Source organism: Gigantopelta aegis, chromosome 6, assembly GCF_016097555.1.
Source record: "Gigantopelta aegis isolate Gae_Host chromosome 6, Gae_host_genome, whole genome shotgun sequence".
Classification (NCBI taxonomy): Eukaryota; Metazoa; Mollusca; class Gastropoda; order Neomphalida; family Peltospiridae; genus Gigantopelta; species Gigantopelta aegis.
Window position 1 is genome coordinate 47,187,654 of NC_054704.1, and position 16,808 is coordinate 47,204,461.

Sequence of the window (16,808 nt, forward strand, 5' to 3'; positions counted from 1 at the left end):
TTTTTCGATCATTATGAACTAATAATAAGTAGATGGTTCGAAAAAAATTCTTCTTCTTCTTGTCTCTTCTTATTAAACGTTTTAACTTTGCAAGTAAAATATCAAGTGTGAAACATAATTTTTTTTAATTTAAAGCTTTGTATCCAAACCATATACTGATACATCTGTTATAGTAGATTATTTAAACCTTGTGGTAAGCTGATTACAACACCTTTAACAGCATACAAGCTCCAATATGCGAATACTCGATGCAGTGTAAGGGAAGTAATCCAACTATTCTTAATAATAATATAAACTGCAAAACGAAATTATTTTCTTTCGAGCTTTGTTCCTTAAACACAAAGTTTGTTTTGTTTAACAACACCACTAGAGCACATTGATTTATTAACCATCGTTATAGGATGTCAAACATTTGCTCATTTTGATATATAGTCTTAGAGCTGAAACCTGCTACATTTTTCCATCTTCCATCAGGGATCTTTTATATGCATCATCTCATAGACAGGATAACACATACCACGGCCTTTAATATACCAGTCGTGGTGCACTGGCTTGAACGAGAAATAGCCCAATGGACCCATCGACGGGGATCTATTTAATGGTCTAATAAAGTATTACCTGAATAAAAATAAGTTGATTTGTCCCTAAATGTAATTTATTGAACCATCTTCATAACCACCATACACCATTTATTAATGAGATTTTGTAAAAATAATTGAATTATGGCAATGGTCCATAATTCAAAAACTACAATTGCCGAGAGGGTTGATATGGATTTCATTCCATCATGGTTCACTTAAGGTGATGCGATAGCTACATTTGGTTTCCAACAATTAATGTAATTTTTATTTATTATTCATTTTTAGAGAAATAAGGTCCTTAAATCCGTAACAGTATGCCTTTAAGCATGCGATTTTCTCCTACTCATTGTCTCAATGTTACATTATTACAAACAGTTTTAATCAACTTGGTGACAATATATATAAATGTGGGTTTTTACACGAAGATAATCTTTCTCGGGCACGGCGGAGCAGGAGGGCTGGCGGAGCTCTAGCCTCCCCCCCCCCCCCCCCCCCCCCAATAATTCTGAATCAAAACTATTATTGGTAGTAAATCTTAAAGTGGAGATGAATGTTACTTGTAGAATTCAGTTTGACGACATCTAGTAAGACCAGTTTTCAAAATTATACGGGGGAGTACACCCTCGAACCCACCCCCGCCCACCCCCCTAGAAACTGCTTTGCGCCCTCGATCTCAAGATTTAGTCAGCCCCAGTTGTCTACTTGCTTCTGCCGTGCCTGTTTCTAAGTGTTTTAGTTCCGAAGATATACAAATTTAATGATGGACTGTTGTTGTCAGTTCTGTTCGCACTAACTCAGGTCAGGTCAGGTCAGGTCAGGTCAGGTCAGGTTATAGGTTTCAACGTGCACATTCACAACAAGCGGTTGTAGCACACGCCTGTTATAGGCGCAGGTGTCAACTTGCGCCGGCTCCTCCGTCCAGGGCAGGATCGCACTAAGTTCAGAAGATGTCATCTGATACCTTTATGACCTCAACACCCCAATTTCAGCCACAGTGACAAAAATGTATGTTTTCGGACACGGTTACTCAAAGACTAAGGATTTTATTTCTACAAGCACACTCGTTGGTCGACGTTACTATACAAAACTAAGCAATTATTACCAGATCATTCATTTTGAATTCTTATTCTTATTTTATATTATTAAAAAAAAAATAATAATAATAATAATAATAATAATTAAAAAATTGCAACTAGGTGTGTGAGATTGATGTAATCGAATGGCAAAACTCTCATTCGTGACCTCTGTGTGGCCCTTAAAAGGGCCTTGTTAATATGGGTTGCGTCAGCTAACCCTAATTATTTCTTTCCTCCCTTTCTCCGTCTCCCTTTCCGCGATTTTTCCCTTTCAACCTCGTTTCCCGTATGGGCTTCCTCGACGTCACTTTGGGCTGTGAGACCTTGATCTTGATTTTGATATTGATCTTGATTTTGATATTGATCTTGATCTTGATTTTGATGTTGATTCGCATTCCCTCGGTGGAAATTGCTTTCGCTTCTTACCACCATTTAAATTATTTTCTCTTCTACGCCGTCTGGCCTCAACAAGGAGCTGGTCTAGGGGAGCGCTTGTTCTGCAGTCGGATCGGGATGTAGTTTTCAGTTGTGATCGCTTTCGCTTCGTGCCAGCATTTAAATTATTTTCTCTTCTGCGTCGTCTGGCCTCATCAAGGAGCAGGTCTGGGGAAGCCCTGTCATTGCATGTTGACTGAGGTTTGGTTTTAGTTTTGGAGTTGGATCGGGATCGAGACGGAGGTTGCGGCGACCCTAGTGGGGGAGTACAGGAACGAGACCTCGAAGTTCTCGGACTCTGCGAGTCCATTATTGTTTACCAATTTACTAAAATAGAAATGACGTCAAATAATGCATTGTCTCTATTAATAGCAATTTATGGCGGACGTAATAGAACATCTGAGTTATATTTACGTCTTAAAGGTGAATTTAAAATGTCTAAAACATTTAATAACGAAGTCTTCTAGTCTATAGAAAAGTAGTTGCGTGCATTTACTATACATAGTAAATGCATTTTAAGGCAGGAAGGAAGGAAATGTTTTATTTAACGACGCACTCAACACATTTTATTTACGGTTATATGGCGTCGGACATATCGTTAAGGGCTGTCGCCACTTCATGGGCTACTCTTTTCGATTAGCAGCAAGGGATCTTTTATATACAACATCCCACAGACAGAATAGCACATACCACGGCTTTTGATATACCAGTCTTGGTGCACTGGTTGGAACGAGAAATAGCCCAATGGGCCCACCGACGGGGATCGATCCCAGATTGACAGCGCATCAAGCGAGCGTTGTACCATTGAGCTACGTCCCTCCCCTTAAATGTGTTTTAAATGCAACTCTTTTTTTTTCTTTTAGATTAAAAATAAAATAATGCTTATCTTGGTCAGAAACAAAATCCATACTAGTTGTATTTCCATGAAACCTGTTTTATCAGGCGCGTATACAGGAATTTTAGTAGAGGCACGGGTCGAGTCTAGCAAGACTCGAGTCACCTCACAGGACTCGAGTACCCGTGCAAGGACAAAAACTCATTTAATTAAAAACATTTTACTTTATTTTGTCATATGCTTGTCGCCGATTACATTATAGGGCTATAAGACATGAAGGGAAAACAAAAGTCGAATGTGTGAAATGCAATACAATGGCATGATTTGGCATCCGTGTTCAGCGTACGAATTAAGATGCATAATGCTATTTTACTTTTTTCCTCAGTCCCATTATTATCTAGGATAAATGTCGGGTATTCAGGTCCAGGTCGAGTTTGACCCTCGAGTACTCGAGCCCTAGTGCCCTAGTGATTTGTAGTCTACGTCAACAGTTATAGCGACGGGCGAGACGAGATGCTTTGCTCCTAATTGAAAAGAGTAGCCCATGAAGTGACGATAGCACATTTCTTCTCTGATATGTAGGGCCTACATTGGACTCGAGTACTCGAGGATCAAACTCGACCCGGACCCGAGTATCCGACACGAACAATACATGCTTATGAGACTAAGGAATAAAGTAAAAATAACATTATACATCTTAATTCCACACGCTGAACATGGATGTCAAATCATAAAATTGTACTGCATTTAAAAACCGGTTGATATGTTCAGTGTTGTGACGAACGGACGGCCAGTTTAAAACGAGAAACAACAGCATAATCATATAATTATTGTGTAACTTATATCGCTGATTATTTACTGCTGAAATTATTGTCGTACATTGTCCATTGTATTATAGTTGATCATTATATTCCACCTTGTAGGCCCTACTGGTACTTGCTAGACACGACACGTGCCCGAGTAATCGTGCACATTGATTTATTAATCATCGGCTATTTTAACATATAGTCTTAGAGAGGAAACCCGCCACATTTTTTTCATTAGTAGCAAGGGATCTTTTATGTGCACCATTCCACAGGCACGATATCACATACCACAGCCTTGCATATACCAGTCGTGGTGCACTGGTTGAAACAAGAAATAGTCCAGTGGGTCCACTAACGGGAATTGGTCTTAGACCGACCGTGCATCAGGCAAACTCTTTACCACTGAGTTGCATCCGGCCCCCACAAAGTTTTTAAAGACTTACCGATATTTTAACAAAACAAAATTTGAGTTATAGAATAAAGAGTGGTAAAAAGAAATCTTACCATGGTAGTCGGAATAAACAAATGCCATAGAGCAAATTATAATTATGAAGGCTTCAAGCAGGTTAATCAGACTCTTTTTCGTGCTGGGGTGTCGTTAAACATTCATTCATTCATTCATTCATTCACTCTTATTTATTCTGATGGGCAACATTAGTAGCTAAAGATCTTTTATATGGCACCATCCTATAAAAAGGATAGCACATACTACGGCCTTTAATAAACCAGTTGTGGTGCACTGGCTGGAACGAAAATAGCCCAATGGGCCCACCGACGGGGATCGATCCCAGACCGACCGCGCATCAAGAGCGGGCTTTACCACTTGGCTACGTCCCGCTCCCTACACGGAAAGAGGATTACAGATTCGTCGAATTCTTTGGCAGATTTATCTTAATATGGACATTGGTGTTAACTTAAATGATGCCGATTATATACTGTCGTTATAACAGAAACACATGTTTTATTTAACTCGTAGCCAGCATTTCGCGCGCGTGCGCGCGTGCGTGTGTGTGTGTGTGTGTGTGTGTGTGTGGTGTGTGTGTGGGAGGAGTTCGATTAGGTATTTGTTGAGACCTTTTGGTTATGAAGTTGCCTAAAGGCGTTAAGCACCGGAGATTTGGAATCTGAAATCCTTAAAAGCCTAAAACGCGTTATTTCTAAAATAATGATTTTTGACTATTTTGTAGATTGTATTTTTGTTATTAAGTTGTTGTTGTTGTTGTTGTTGTTGTTGTTGTTTTTTTTTTGTTTTTTATTATTATTATTATTTTTTTTTTTTTTTAAGATAATGAGAAATTCTAGCATACAACAGGAGTTAGAGGTATTGACCCGAGGTATATGTTAAATATTTTCGGCAATTGCATGTTATATGGTGAACTTGGTCGAATGCCAGTCGAGTTGACTATCCACAAAAAATTAATTTGTTATTGGGCACGAGTTATCTCGGAGAAACAATCTAAACTATCTCTATTATTATATAAATCAATGATGAGAGACCATAATATTAGCAATGGAACTAACTATAACTGGATTGCTGCTGTTAAAAATATTTTAGGTCATCTAGGAATGAGTAATATATGGCTATCACAAACCTTTCTATCGGTAAAATGGCTATCACAACAAATTAGCATACGACAAAACGACTAGTATTTACAAACATGGAAAAATAATATTTCAGAATCATCGAGAGGTAAAACCTACGAATATTTCAAAAACCAATTAAATTTTGAAAATTATCTTAATATTATTCCTGAAAAATTATGGACTGTTATGATAAAATTTTGGACTTCTAACCATTATTTACTTGTTGAGACTGGACGTTGGAATACAGTTCTATTAGAAGATAGAATTTTATTATTTGTTTGTATGTAGTTTTTTCAATAATACCCGGAAAGAATGTTTACGTCCATATTATTGTATACGACCAAATATATATATATTTAGAGAAGTAAAAGAATAAGCACACTAAAAACAATTAGCTAAATTCATGAATATAATTTTTCAAGTATTTAAAAGCCCATAACAACAATAATACCCAACAACAACCAAAATTACAACATTAACCAGTTAATGAAACTAAAGGTCAACATACAACTATACTCGATATATTTTAAATCGTATTACATTATTTTATGTCTTATTGTTATTTTATGAAAATTTAATTTTTATTATTATTATTATTTATTTATTTTATTTACATCTATATATTGTAATACCAATAATTATAAAGTACACACTCGTAACTGAAATTTTCTGAATAATTATATTTTACAATATACCTTTACTCTGTTACATCGCAGAATGCATCTATATTGTTAATACACATATCTCTATAATGTAATATCATGTATTTATATTATTAATACACATATCTTTATAATGTAATGTAATGTCATGTATTTGTATTTGTATTTGTATTCATATATGTACCAAGCAATGTATTCCTATTATTTGTATCCTCCTGTTAACCATTTTGTCAAAATCAGAATATGTATGTTCCTCTTACGCCGTTGCAGAACGGCCTGAGTGTAATAAAGTTCTGTTCTGTTCTGTTCTGCGTACTTGTACTTGAAAATAACCGGCATGTCAAAATGACAGAAGAATATTGATTGGCAGTGGCAGTGTATAAAATTTAAGCCATGAACATGATTACTTTCTGTTGTTATATCACTGGAAGGTGAACTGCTGTCATTGTCATGTAATTATCGAATGCCAAGAGGTCATCAATATAGCAGAACGTGTAAATAAGCATTTTTGCTACATGTAGGTTCTTTGTTTTGGTTTTGCCAGGTTAGTTAGAAAGTACACTGCAGCTTAGATAAGGGGAGTACTAAATGACGAAGACAAGCAAATATTGTTTTATGGAGAGTTGTAAAAGTTACAATCTAGTATTTGTCACATTTTGTGCAATAAAAGAAAAACAAGTGGACCACAGCTTTTGCGGGTGGGTTCGGACGACCCGTGCCCGAGTACTTGTGGAGATCCTGGCCACAGTCTATACCCCTACGTAATCACTCTGCTAAAATTCCTGCATACGCACCTGATAAAAAGGATTTGATGGAAATACAGATCGAAAAAAGTAGGAATAGCCAGCATGGGTTTTGTTTTTGAATAAAAGATGCGTTATTTTATTTTTTAATTTTGGAGAAATTAAGAAAGTTGTATTTGAAACGCATTTACTTAGTATAGTAAATGCGCGCAACTACGTTTTCATAGACTAGAAGACTTCGTTATTAAATGTTATGGAGATTCATGGGAAAAACAAACACAATACTCTTTAGTTTAGAATGCACTTTTGAGACGTCAATATCACTAAGCCTGTTCTATTACGTCCGCCATAAGTTGCTATAAATAGAGACGACGCATTGTTTGACGTCATGTGTATTATAGCAAATTGGCTAACAACAATAAACATGCAGAGTTCCAGAGCTTCGAGGTCTCGTTCCAGTTCTCCCCCATCTGCTTCGCAATCTACGTCTAATACTACAGGCAAACCTCAGTCAACATCCAATCCCAGAGCTCCCCCAGATGTTCTCCTTGTTGAGGCCAGGCGTCGCAGAAAAGAAAATAATGAAAGTGGTGAAACGAAGCGAAAGCGATCGAAAGGATCCCGATCAAAATCGAAATCTGGCTCCCGAAAGAAACGCCGAGGAAGCGCATCCGGGAAAGGCGGTGGAAAGGGAAAAGCGCAGAAAGGGAAAAAGGGAGGAAAGAAATAAGCAGGGTTAGCAGAAGCAACCCACAACAACAAGGCCCTTTTAAGGGCCACACACAGGTCAAGAATGAGACTTTTGCCATTAGATTACATCAATCTCACACACCTAATAGCACAAATTTTAATAATAATAATAAATTAAAATGATAATAATAATAAATAATGCTAAGTAAATACTGCTGAATATAAAGATAGGAAGAAAAAAAAAGAGGGATTTTCTTTTACTGAAAATAATACTTTAAAGAAATCGTAAACTAAGTTTGGTCTCTCTCTCTCTCTCTCTCTCTCTCTCTCTCTCTCTCTCTCTCTCTCTCTCTCTCTCTCTCTGAGATATACATACATCCACACACGTACGTACGCGCGCGCGCGCACACACACACACACACACACACACACACACACACACACACACACACATACATACATACATGTGTGTATCTATATCTATAAGCTCTATATGCAGTCGTGACCCGTTGTGTCGACACGAGACCATGTGAAAATATCGAGTTAACAAAATATCGACTCCAACGTTTAGTCAAATATGTAAAAATAAATGTACAAACAAAAATATATATTTAAATATGATATATAATTTTATTTGATCGAATCACACATTTAAAAAATTAATTGTACCTAATGAAAATGGTTATGAAATGAAGAATCAATCAATCAATCAGTCAGTCAGGCAGTCAGTTAGTCAATTGATCGATAAATCAATCAATCAAATCAACCAAACAATCGTGCCGTTGTACTCGTGCTCAGTGTTTAATTTTACAAATTGTGGAATTAAAATCACTATGGATATTAGCGCAATCTGATTTTGTTTTACAAACATGAATGTAGGAGAAAATTTCAATATCGAAATACAATTACACCAATTGTTTTGTGGAAGATTTTAAATTCACAAAATCTAGTAATAATGTTTGTCGCGCATAGTGTAGTGTCATCAAAGCTGCAAAGTCCTGGACATTAGGCCAGTGGTTAGTTTTGTTAGTGCGTAATGAGAGAGAATTTGGTGCAGTGGCCTTACACCTACCCACTGAGTCGTTAAATTCACTCTTGGTTGAAGCCGATACCAGGATGTGAACCCAGTACCTAACCGCATTTAGTCCGGTGGCTTAACCACTGCACCAACGAGGCCGATACTGACCGTATATTTACATGCTAGTTGTCTTCTGAATCACTGTTAAACTACCAGCCTAAAGATTGTTGGAATACCATTTACATAATATTATACTTTTCCCGCCATTTTGTTTTTGGCCATAGGAATCATAAAATGTTCTCATCAGATGCCCAAAGTATGGTTGTTGTTTTTTGGATTCAGCATCCCAAAATTGGGTTAAAAACTATGTTGGGCCTAATTTAAAAAAGTGGAAACTCGCACTTGTCACAGTTTGGGGAAATGGGACCTGATTACTCCACACAAGTTGCCGTCTGATTCAGAGTCGACCTTCTCGTCCCATTCACCCCACCCCAACACACACACACACACACACACACACACACACACACACACACACACACACACACACACACCTGATATGCTGGTTACGGCACTGTTACATAGGGCTGTTGGGCCATTTCTCATTCCAGCCAGTGCACCGCGACTGGTATACCAAAGGCCGTGGTAAGTGCTGCCCTGTCTGTGAGATGGTGCATATAAAAGATCCCTTGCTACTGATAGAAAAATATAGCGGGTTTTCTCTCTAAGACTATGTCAAAATGACCACATGTTTGACATCTAATAGCCGATGATTAATAAATCAATGTGCTTTAGTAGTGTCGTTAAACAAAACAAACTTTTAACATCTTTTTTTTTTTTTCCTCACCTGGGGTGCTTGAGTTTTATGATCGAACCACCTCTGTGGGTCCATACGGTTTTCCCCATCTCATCCAGTGCCCCACAACAACCCCTAGCTGGGTGCCTATTGGAACACGAGTCGGCCTTTTATATACACTACATCCAGGGAATTGTTTGCTCCGTATGGTATGCATATGTACGTACATGCATCCGACTAAATATTGTTTATATGTGTATCGACCTATAACAAAACAACACAAATAACAAATAAAACCATTTTCGAAATGCCAACTAGATTCACGTTTCTTTTGGTATTCAGTATACATTTGCATATAATGCAGATGGAAATGAATGCAGAGGAAACCTGCTACATTTTCCATCAACAGCCAGGGATCTTTTAAATGCACTTTCGCACAAAGAGGATAGCACATACCACGGCTTTTGATATACCAGTCGTCGTGCACTGACTGGAACGAGAAATAACCCAATGGCCCCGACAACGGGGATGGATCCCAAACTGACCGCGCATCATTCGAGCGCTTTGCAACGAACTACGTTCCGCCCACACAGGCAAGACAGCATAAAACACGGGCTTTGACCAGTTGTGGTTCATTGGTTGGAACGAGAAAAAAAATCAGTTGAATGGATCCATCGAGGTTGTTCGATATTGCGACGCAAGTACATCGGGTGAGCACTCAACCGAAGCTTAGCTGAATGTGGGTGCTGTCGGGTTTCTTTCTGTAGCGTGTGTATTAGTGATTAATATCTGAATTTTTTTTTTTTTTTTTTTTTTAATCAAGGAACTCGAATATTATCGACCGGCCTCGGTGGCGTCGTGGTTAGGCCATCGGTCAACCGGCTGGTAGGTACTGGGTTCGGATCCCAGTCGAGGCATGGAATTTTTAATCCAGATACCGACTTCAAACCCTGAGTGAGTGCTCCGCAAGGCTCAATGGGTAGGTGTAAAGCACTTGCACCGACCAGTGATCCATAACTGGTTCAACAAAGGCCATGGTTTGTGCTATTCTGCCTGTGGGAAGCGCAAATAAAAGATCCCTTGCTGCTAATCGGAAAGAGTAGCCCATGAAGTAGCGACAGCGGGTTTCCTCTCAAAATCTGTGTGGTCCTTAACCATATGTCTGACGCCGTATAACTGTAAATAAAATGTGTTGAGTGCGTCGTTAAATAAAACATTTCTTTCTTTCGAAAATGATCGATGTAAATGTATTTGACGTCAAACATAGGATTGTTGTGGTATTTGAGCGGGAATCTTTGATCACGTTTTGGTGGGCAGCAATTGCCAGAAAATTACATAGCTTGGTCTCTGGCTGAAATGAGAGCGTATAATATAACTGTCCAAATGTCCGTCTAGCTATCTTACAGTCAGAGTACTCGGGCTAAGCTAAATCCCGCCCACACCTACTCAGATACACGGCCTCACCTGTCTTGGGGTAGAACACTCAGGCTAAACCAAAGGTTGTGTCCGCGACAGACATTCTTGAGCAGTTCTCTGATGGAAGCATATCTAAATATCTCAAAACCACACACCCCACGACTTCGGTGGCGCACTGGATATATCATGGGGCTACATGCTGGTAGGTATTGGGTTCGAATTCATTCGGTGACATAGGATTTTTTTTTATTCGGGTATCGGTTCCAACCCAGAGCAAGTGCACCACCCGGCTTAATAGGGAAGCATAACCACTTGCTCTGACCAGTGGTCCATAACTGGTGTATCAAAGGTCATGGTTTGTGATATTCGTCTGTGGGAAAGTTTATAAAAAATATTCTACTATTAAAAAAAATTAAGTTTGTTTTGTTTTTGTTCAAACATTTGGCCACTTTTCTATATAGTCTCAGAGAGGAAACCCGCTACATTTTTCCATTAGTAACCAGGGATCTTTTATATGCACCATCTCACAGACAGGACAGCACATACCAAGGCCGCTGTGCACTCGCCGGAACGAAACATGGCACAATGGGCCCACAGACAGGGATCGATCCCAAATCGAGCGCTTTTCCACTGGGCTACGTTCCATCCTATTAAAAAAAGAAAAAAGAAAGAAAGAAGAGTAACCTATTCTGCGATAGCGTGTTTTCTGTAACCTACTAACAATAGTGTTATTATCAGTCTAGACAGCTGGCTTGTATCCCATGGAGAGCGTTCTTGAACCTTAATTGGATACAAGTCTCTTTTTTTTTTGGGGTATTTTATGCGAAGTGTAAAATGCGTTTTAATGGTACATGGTAAAAATATAGTGAAAGCGTATTTCACGAAAATATGAAAAATGCGTTCAAATTCTGTGAAAAATGCGGCCGGATGAAAAATATGTTTTGTGAAAAGTGAGGTCCAACACATGTTTGCTTTTTGTGAAAAATGAGGTCCAGTACATCTCTAGCCTGATGTTGTGCATGGCTGCCCATTGTCGCAGCATGATCACTTTGAAGCACAAGGAATGGGCTGTCACTTTCGTATCAGGTTGTTCAGCAATTCTTGGTAAAATCAATGCTTTATGGGTAGCACATACCCATAAAGCATTGTTTTGTTTTTTCAAAGCCAAACTTCGCGGGATTTCCAAACTCACGTTTGAGTGTGGTGATGTCTCGTGATGACATCAGCAGGTAGAGGCATCACTGATGACCAGAAAGAAAGAAATGTTTTATTTAATGACGCACTCAACACATTTTATTTACGGTTATATGGCGTCTGACATATGGTTAAGGACCACACAGATTTTGAGAGGAAACCCGCTGTCGCCACTACATGGGCTACTCTTTCCGATTAGCAGCAAGGGATCTTTTATTTGCACTTCCCACAGGCAGGATAGCACAAACCATGGCCTTTGTTTAACCAGTTATGGATCACTGGTCGGTGCAAGTGGTTTACACCTACCCAATGAGCCTTGCGGAGCACTCACTCAGGGTTCGGTGTCGGCATCTGGGTTAAAAATCCCATGCCTCAACTGGGATCCGAACCCAGTACCTATCAGCCTGTAGACCGATGGCCTAACCACTACGCCACCGAGACCGGTCACTGATGAACAGTGTAGATTAAAGCTGTCTCAATTTTGGGTATCTTCTTTGTACGCACACTTTTTTTTTTACTGGCAATGTCATAGTGAAGATTGTTCAGCGAAGCACAATTTGCATTTTCATACAGGGACCCAACACATTTTGTGCCTAAAATAGTATCCCTTGTGTTTCTAAGTTTGCTATCAAATACAACTGGTCGACTTTCTTCATCGCTAAATTGAGCATTTTTTGTCACAGCCAAATAATAATATTGCTTATTCCTTAGGCGGTCATATATAGCATACGCTGATGTAAACCAGTTAAGACTGGCATATATTTTTTCCTACATGAGAGATTATACTATTTCCTTCACTCCAGTTATAATATTAGGGAAAGTCCATAAATGTCTGTACAGAGTACATGGTCAAATATCTAGGTATCAGTCAGAACGGTACGAAGATAATGTGTCTCATTGATGAACAGGACAAGAAAAGTAAATATTACATTAGATGGCAGTTATATATTGAAATCACGAATTTGGCTGACACTAGAATTGTGCTACATACAAAATTTACTGTATGCAAATGACCACAGCACATTGTAATAAGCAGTCCACACAGTGGTCTTATCATTTTGCTTCTGTATTATTGTAGTATAGCTAGAGTAAAGAAAATATTTGCGTATTTCTTCACATGTAATGAACGGCGATATGCCAGTCATATCTGGTGTACACCAGTACTTTCTGTGTATGACCAGCTAAAGAGAAAGCAACACTGTATCAAATCTGTAAACCGCCGAACTGGCTACAACACTGTGATCTCTTTATATGATTATGGAAAACGCTAAGTATACTGCATAATGATGAAGACAGTTGGACACTTTTAGTCATTCCCAACCTGGAAACACAGGAATGAAAATGGCAGCAGATGTTTTTGACCCTGTACAGTAACGCAGACGGCGAATTGCTAATAAACAATAATCAGTGCGACGTTTTCTATAATAAGAGTGTCTTTGCAAAGAGATGGCCACCAGCTAAAGACACATACGAATGCAGACTCCATTGATGCCTCTACCTATTGACAAAGCAATAAAACTGATGAAACAGGCTCTATTTCCTTTAATTTATCAAACATGGCTTAACATCCTGGTGTGCACCAGTCGACCCTTTTCACGTGATTCAAAGTGCTAATGTATTGACATTGGACAACCTTGCACAGCATCATGCAATGTAGGGCAATGTATTCAAGGGATGCACCAGATGATTTTCTTGCATGTGTAGATCCACCAACACAAATTGTGTCAATTGAGAGTGAATCTAAGAGTAGTGCGTAGTATGCACAGACATCGACATCGTTTTGTGAACTACCCTAGCGTTTTTGTTGTGCGTGGAATTTTACTAAACATTATTTATTTCATCCATCCATCCATCCATTCATTCATTCATTCACATATTCATTCATATACTCACTCACTCATTCATTCACTAACTCACTTACTCACCAATCATGACCTTAATTGTTAGGTGTTTGTGGATGTTAATATTTGTATAATGACAACACGTTCTTACTGGGGAACTATTTGATCAATAGTATGACATGTCTGGCATCCTCTGCTGCAGGGCTACGAACTAAGTAAAGTAAGGTATCACAGCATTATTTAAATCCAAGATGTCCGCTACCAAGGCACCAGAACAAGGAAATTGCAATTATCACATTTTACACCAACTGGGGGGAAAAAATGATATTAGCAATTGAATTTTATGGGCAAAGGAATTCATTTATAACAACATCGTGCTAAGTGAGTGATTGCACCATCATTTAAATTAAAGATGACCATCAAAACGGCCACCAAGAGTAAGCAGTAGTTATATCTTACATTCTAGGTTTACCCCATACAATAATCTATACTTCAAATTAATTAATTAATGTGCAAGGAATTCATTTCTCGCATTAACTTTCTAATATAGGGCATTTTATCATTGCTTGAATCTAAGATGGAAACAACAAATAAAAATGAGGCGGTTGCATGCCGTTTGCTAGCATGTGCCATTGCATGTGGTAATGCTACTATGATATAGCAATAATCATTAATTTCTGCTTGAAGCATTTAAAGTTATTAAATTTGAGGATTTAGATGTTGATGGTGATAAGTTACTGAATTTGCGGCTGCATCCAGTTGCCACCGATATTGATTAGTAAAAAGAAAACCCCTTTACATTACTTCCACAAGTAACTACTCCCATGTGGAATGAATCCAACACCTTCTGAAATCGTGCAACCGAGTCAACGTTTTTATTAACCAATTTCATCGACTGGGTAATGTTGGTTGCTGAATATTTGTGTCGATTGTTTGGCCACCTATCACAGGGTGGCAGCAACCGTTCTGTTGATATATGTATTTTATGAATATATGGATACTCTTTTAGTGAAATTATAGGTATAACGGGATATATATTAACATAATTAAAATGCTAAGGTGAGAAAAGTTGTTACCAGATGAATTATAGTGTTGTGACAAATTGTTATGGCCAACGAAATGCCGTGATAAAATATACAAGTATATCACTTACCATGACTCATGAAATCATTGGTTGCGAATTGCCCATTTTTTGACAGCAATGTTAAACACTTGGTCTATAAGATGCAACATTACATCTAAGATCGTTCAAAAATAGATTGGTGCACGGCTATGATTACGGCTACCGCATTATTATTTAAGATAATGTTTCAGATAAATTTACTTGTAGATGTATAAATATTTTTAAAAAATGGATCAGATACCCCAAAAACAGCAGTTTGTTTAAGAATGATTGTTTTATGTCATGCATATGCCGTGGACATTACTTTGTTTTGCAACCATTTTGCTATCTATCTTAGATTCAAGCAAAACGTGCTCTGCGTTAGAATGTAAATGCAAAAAATAAATTCCTTGCCCACCCCCTAAAAAAATCAAAACAACCATGTTTGTATTTATAGTACATGTATTATTTTTTTAGGGTAAACTAGAATGTAATGTAAGACCACTTCTTACTCTTAGCAGCCATATTCACGACTCATGGATTTTAATGATGATTCAGCATCAAGAGCAAGAGGCTGTTCTAAATGAATTCTGTAGCCCATAAAATCCAATCACTAACATCACAATATTGCTCTAGCTGATGTAAAAGGTGATAATTTACAATTTCCTTGTTCTGACGGTTATAGTAGTGGCCATAAAGTATCCGAGTTCTGTGTTTTGGCAGCCATCTTGAATATTTTAAGGATGCCAAGTTGCACCCCTCGGATTGTGAAACGGTACCTTCCAAAGATGCAAAAACCACAAAGAACAATTGTGGGTACGGAACTGCAAGGTTTAGTGTCCTGGCAAACAAACTACTAGTAATACTGGGTAATACAGTTTTAACAATAAAATAAATTATCAACTTACTTCAAGGTTACGTAGATAATCAAATCGGAGGAAAATGGTTCTGAACCTAATATAAACTTAAAATGCACTTCCTTGGAGAAAACTAAGTGATTATTTTGTTTTTAAAGTTTTTTTTATTCAAATTTAAATAAAATATTGCATACAACTAAAAACCTGTCTAAAATACAATTTGACACTCTATGAATATGTCAAAATGACAATACAATTTTAGGTCTTTATAAAATTCCGTTTTCAGAATTTCATACATAAAAAATTAACTATGTAAATGAAAATTAAATATATTAACCCAATATTGGAACGCTATTTTTAATACACAAATACATAGATATTACAATCTAAGTTCAGGTTGCCTAGGTATATTACCATATTTAATAGCAGTTGTATATGGCAAGTCAAATATCATGAAAAAAGAAACTATTCAAATATTTACACTATAAATTAAAGGCCAAAAGCAACTTGTCCTCAGTGCTAACTTTTATTGAAACTCCTTTCAGAGCCTACATAAATATATCGAGTTAACCAAATATCGACTCAAACGTTCAGTACAAACATGTACAAACAAGAACTGCCATAAGTAAATTTGATATATACATTTATTTTTATCAAATCACTGTCAGACTACCAGCCTACAGATTGACTGGGTGATTTTTCAAGTCTTTTTCTCTTAGGAGTCCTGTCAGTGCTGCCAGCATCTGAAAATGGCCTTTTTTGTGAGCCCAAAGAATTTTTTCGTGGTATTTTATAACCCTTTAACGTTGAAAATGCCTTGGTGGCTTGATTTGAAGAATGAGATTCACCAGTCATAGGTCGGTATAAATCCATACTCAATTTTGTTCCCTTTCTTTGTCCTCTTTGCTGTCCACTGGTGGATGCTGAAATGTTTTGTGTCTTTAATTTGATAAGTGGTTCAAAATTGGGCTTTCTTTCAGTTAGACGTTTGCTAACAATGTAGTCATCTGGAGATTCACTCCGTAATTCCCCATCCTCTAAAGAGCTATCATCGCTTATTTCTTCATCACTGATCACACGCAGCTGCAGTGAACAATCTTCATCATCCAATGAAATGCATGGATACCCAATACTGTTTTCACTGTAAACTGGATTGTCTTTGTCACTGATAG

At 37.8% G+C, this 16,808-nt stretch overlaps 2 protein-coding genes across 2 annotated transcripts in view; both read right to left on the reverse strand.

Annotated features, from left to right (window-relative positions):
• Positions 1 to 1,961: 1,961 nt before the first annotated feature.
• On the reverse strand, positions 1,962 to 2,402 carry LOC121374581 (serine/arginine-rich splicing factor 4-like). The gene has a single exon (XM_041501686.1). It carries the CDS (start codon positions 2,400 to 2,402, stop codon positions 1,962 to 1,964), a length of 441 nt encoding a protein of 146 aa, XP_041357620.1.
• A 13,860-nt stretch (positions 2,403 to 16,262) lies between these two features.
• Positions 16,263 to 16,808, reverse strand: part of LOC121374582 (serine-rich adhesin for platelets-like) — a 98,125-nt gene continuing 97,579 nt past the window's right edge. The window contains exon 3 of the mRNA XM_041501687.1: positions 16,263 to 16,784. Within this exon, the coding sequence (XP_041357621.1) occupies positions 16,306 to 16,784 (479 nt within the window). The 3' untranslated portion in view covers positions 16,263 to 16,305. The remainder of the gene's footprint in view (positions 16,785 to 16,808) is intronic.

Coding starts and splice junctions, on each gene's coding strand:
- LOC121374581 (XM_041501686.1), bottom strand. CDS start 2,402: ATGGACTCGCAGAGTCCGAGAACTTCGAGGTCTCGTTCCTGTACTCCC.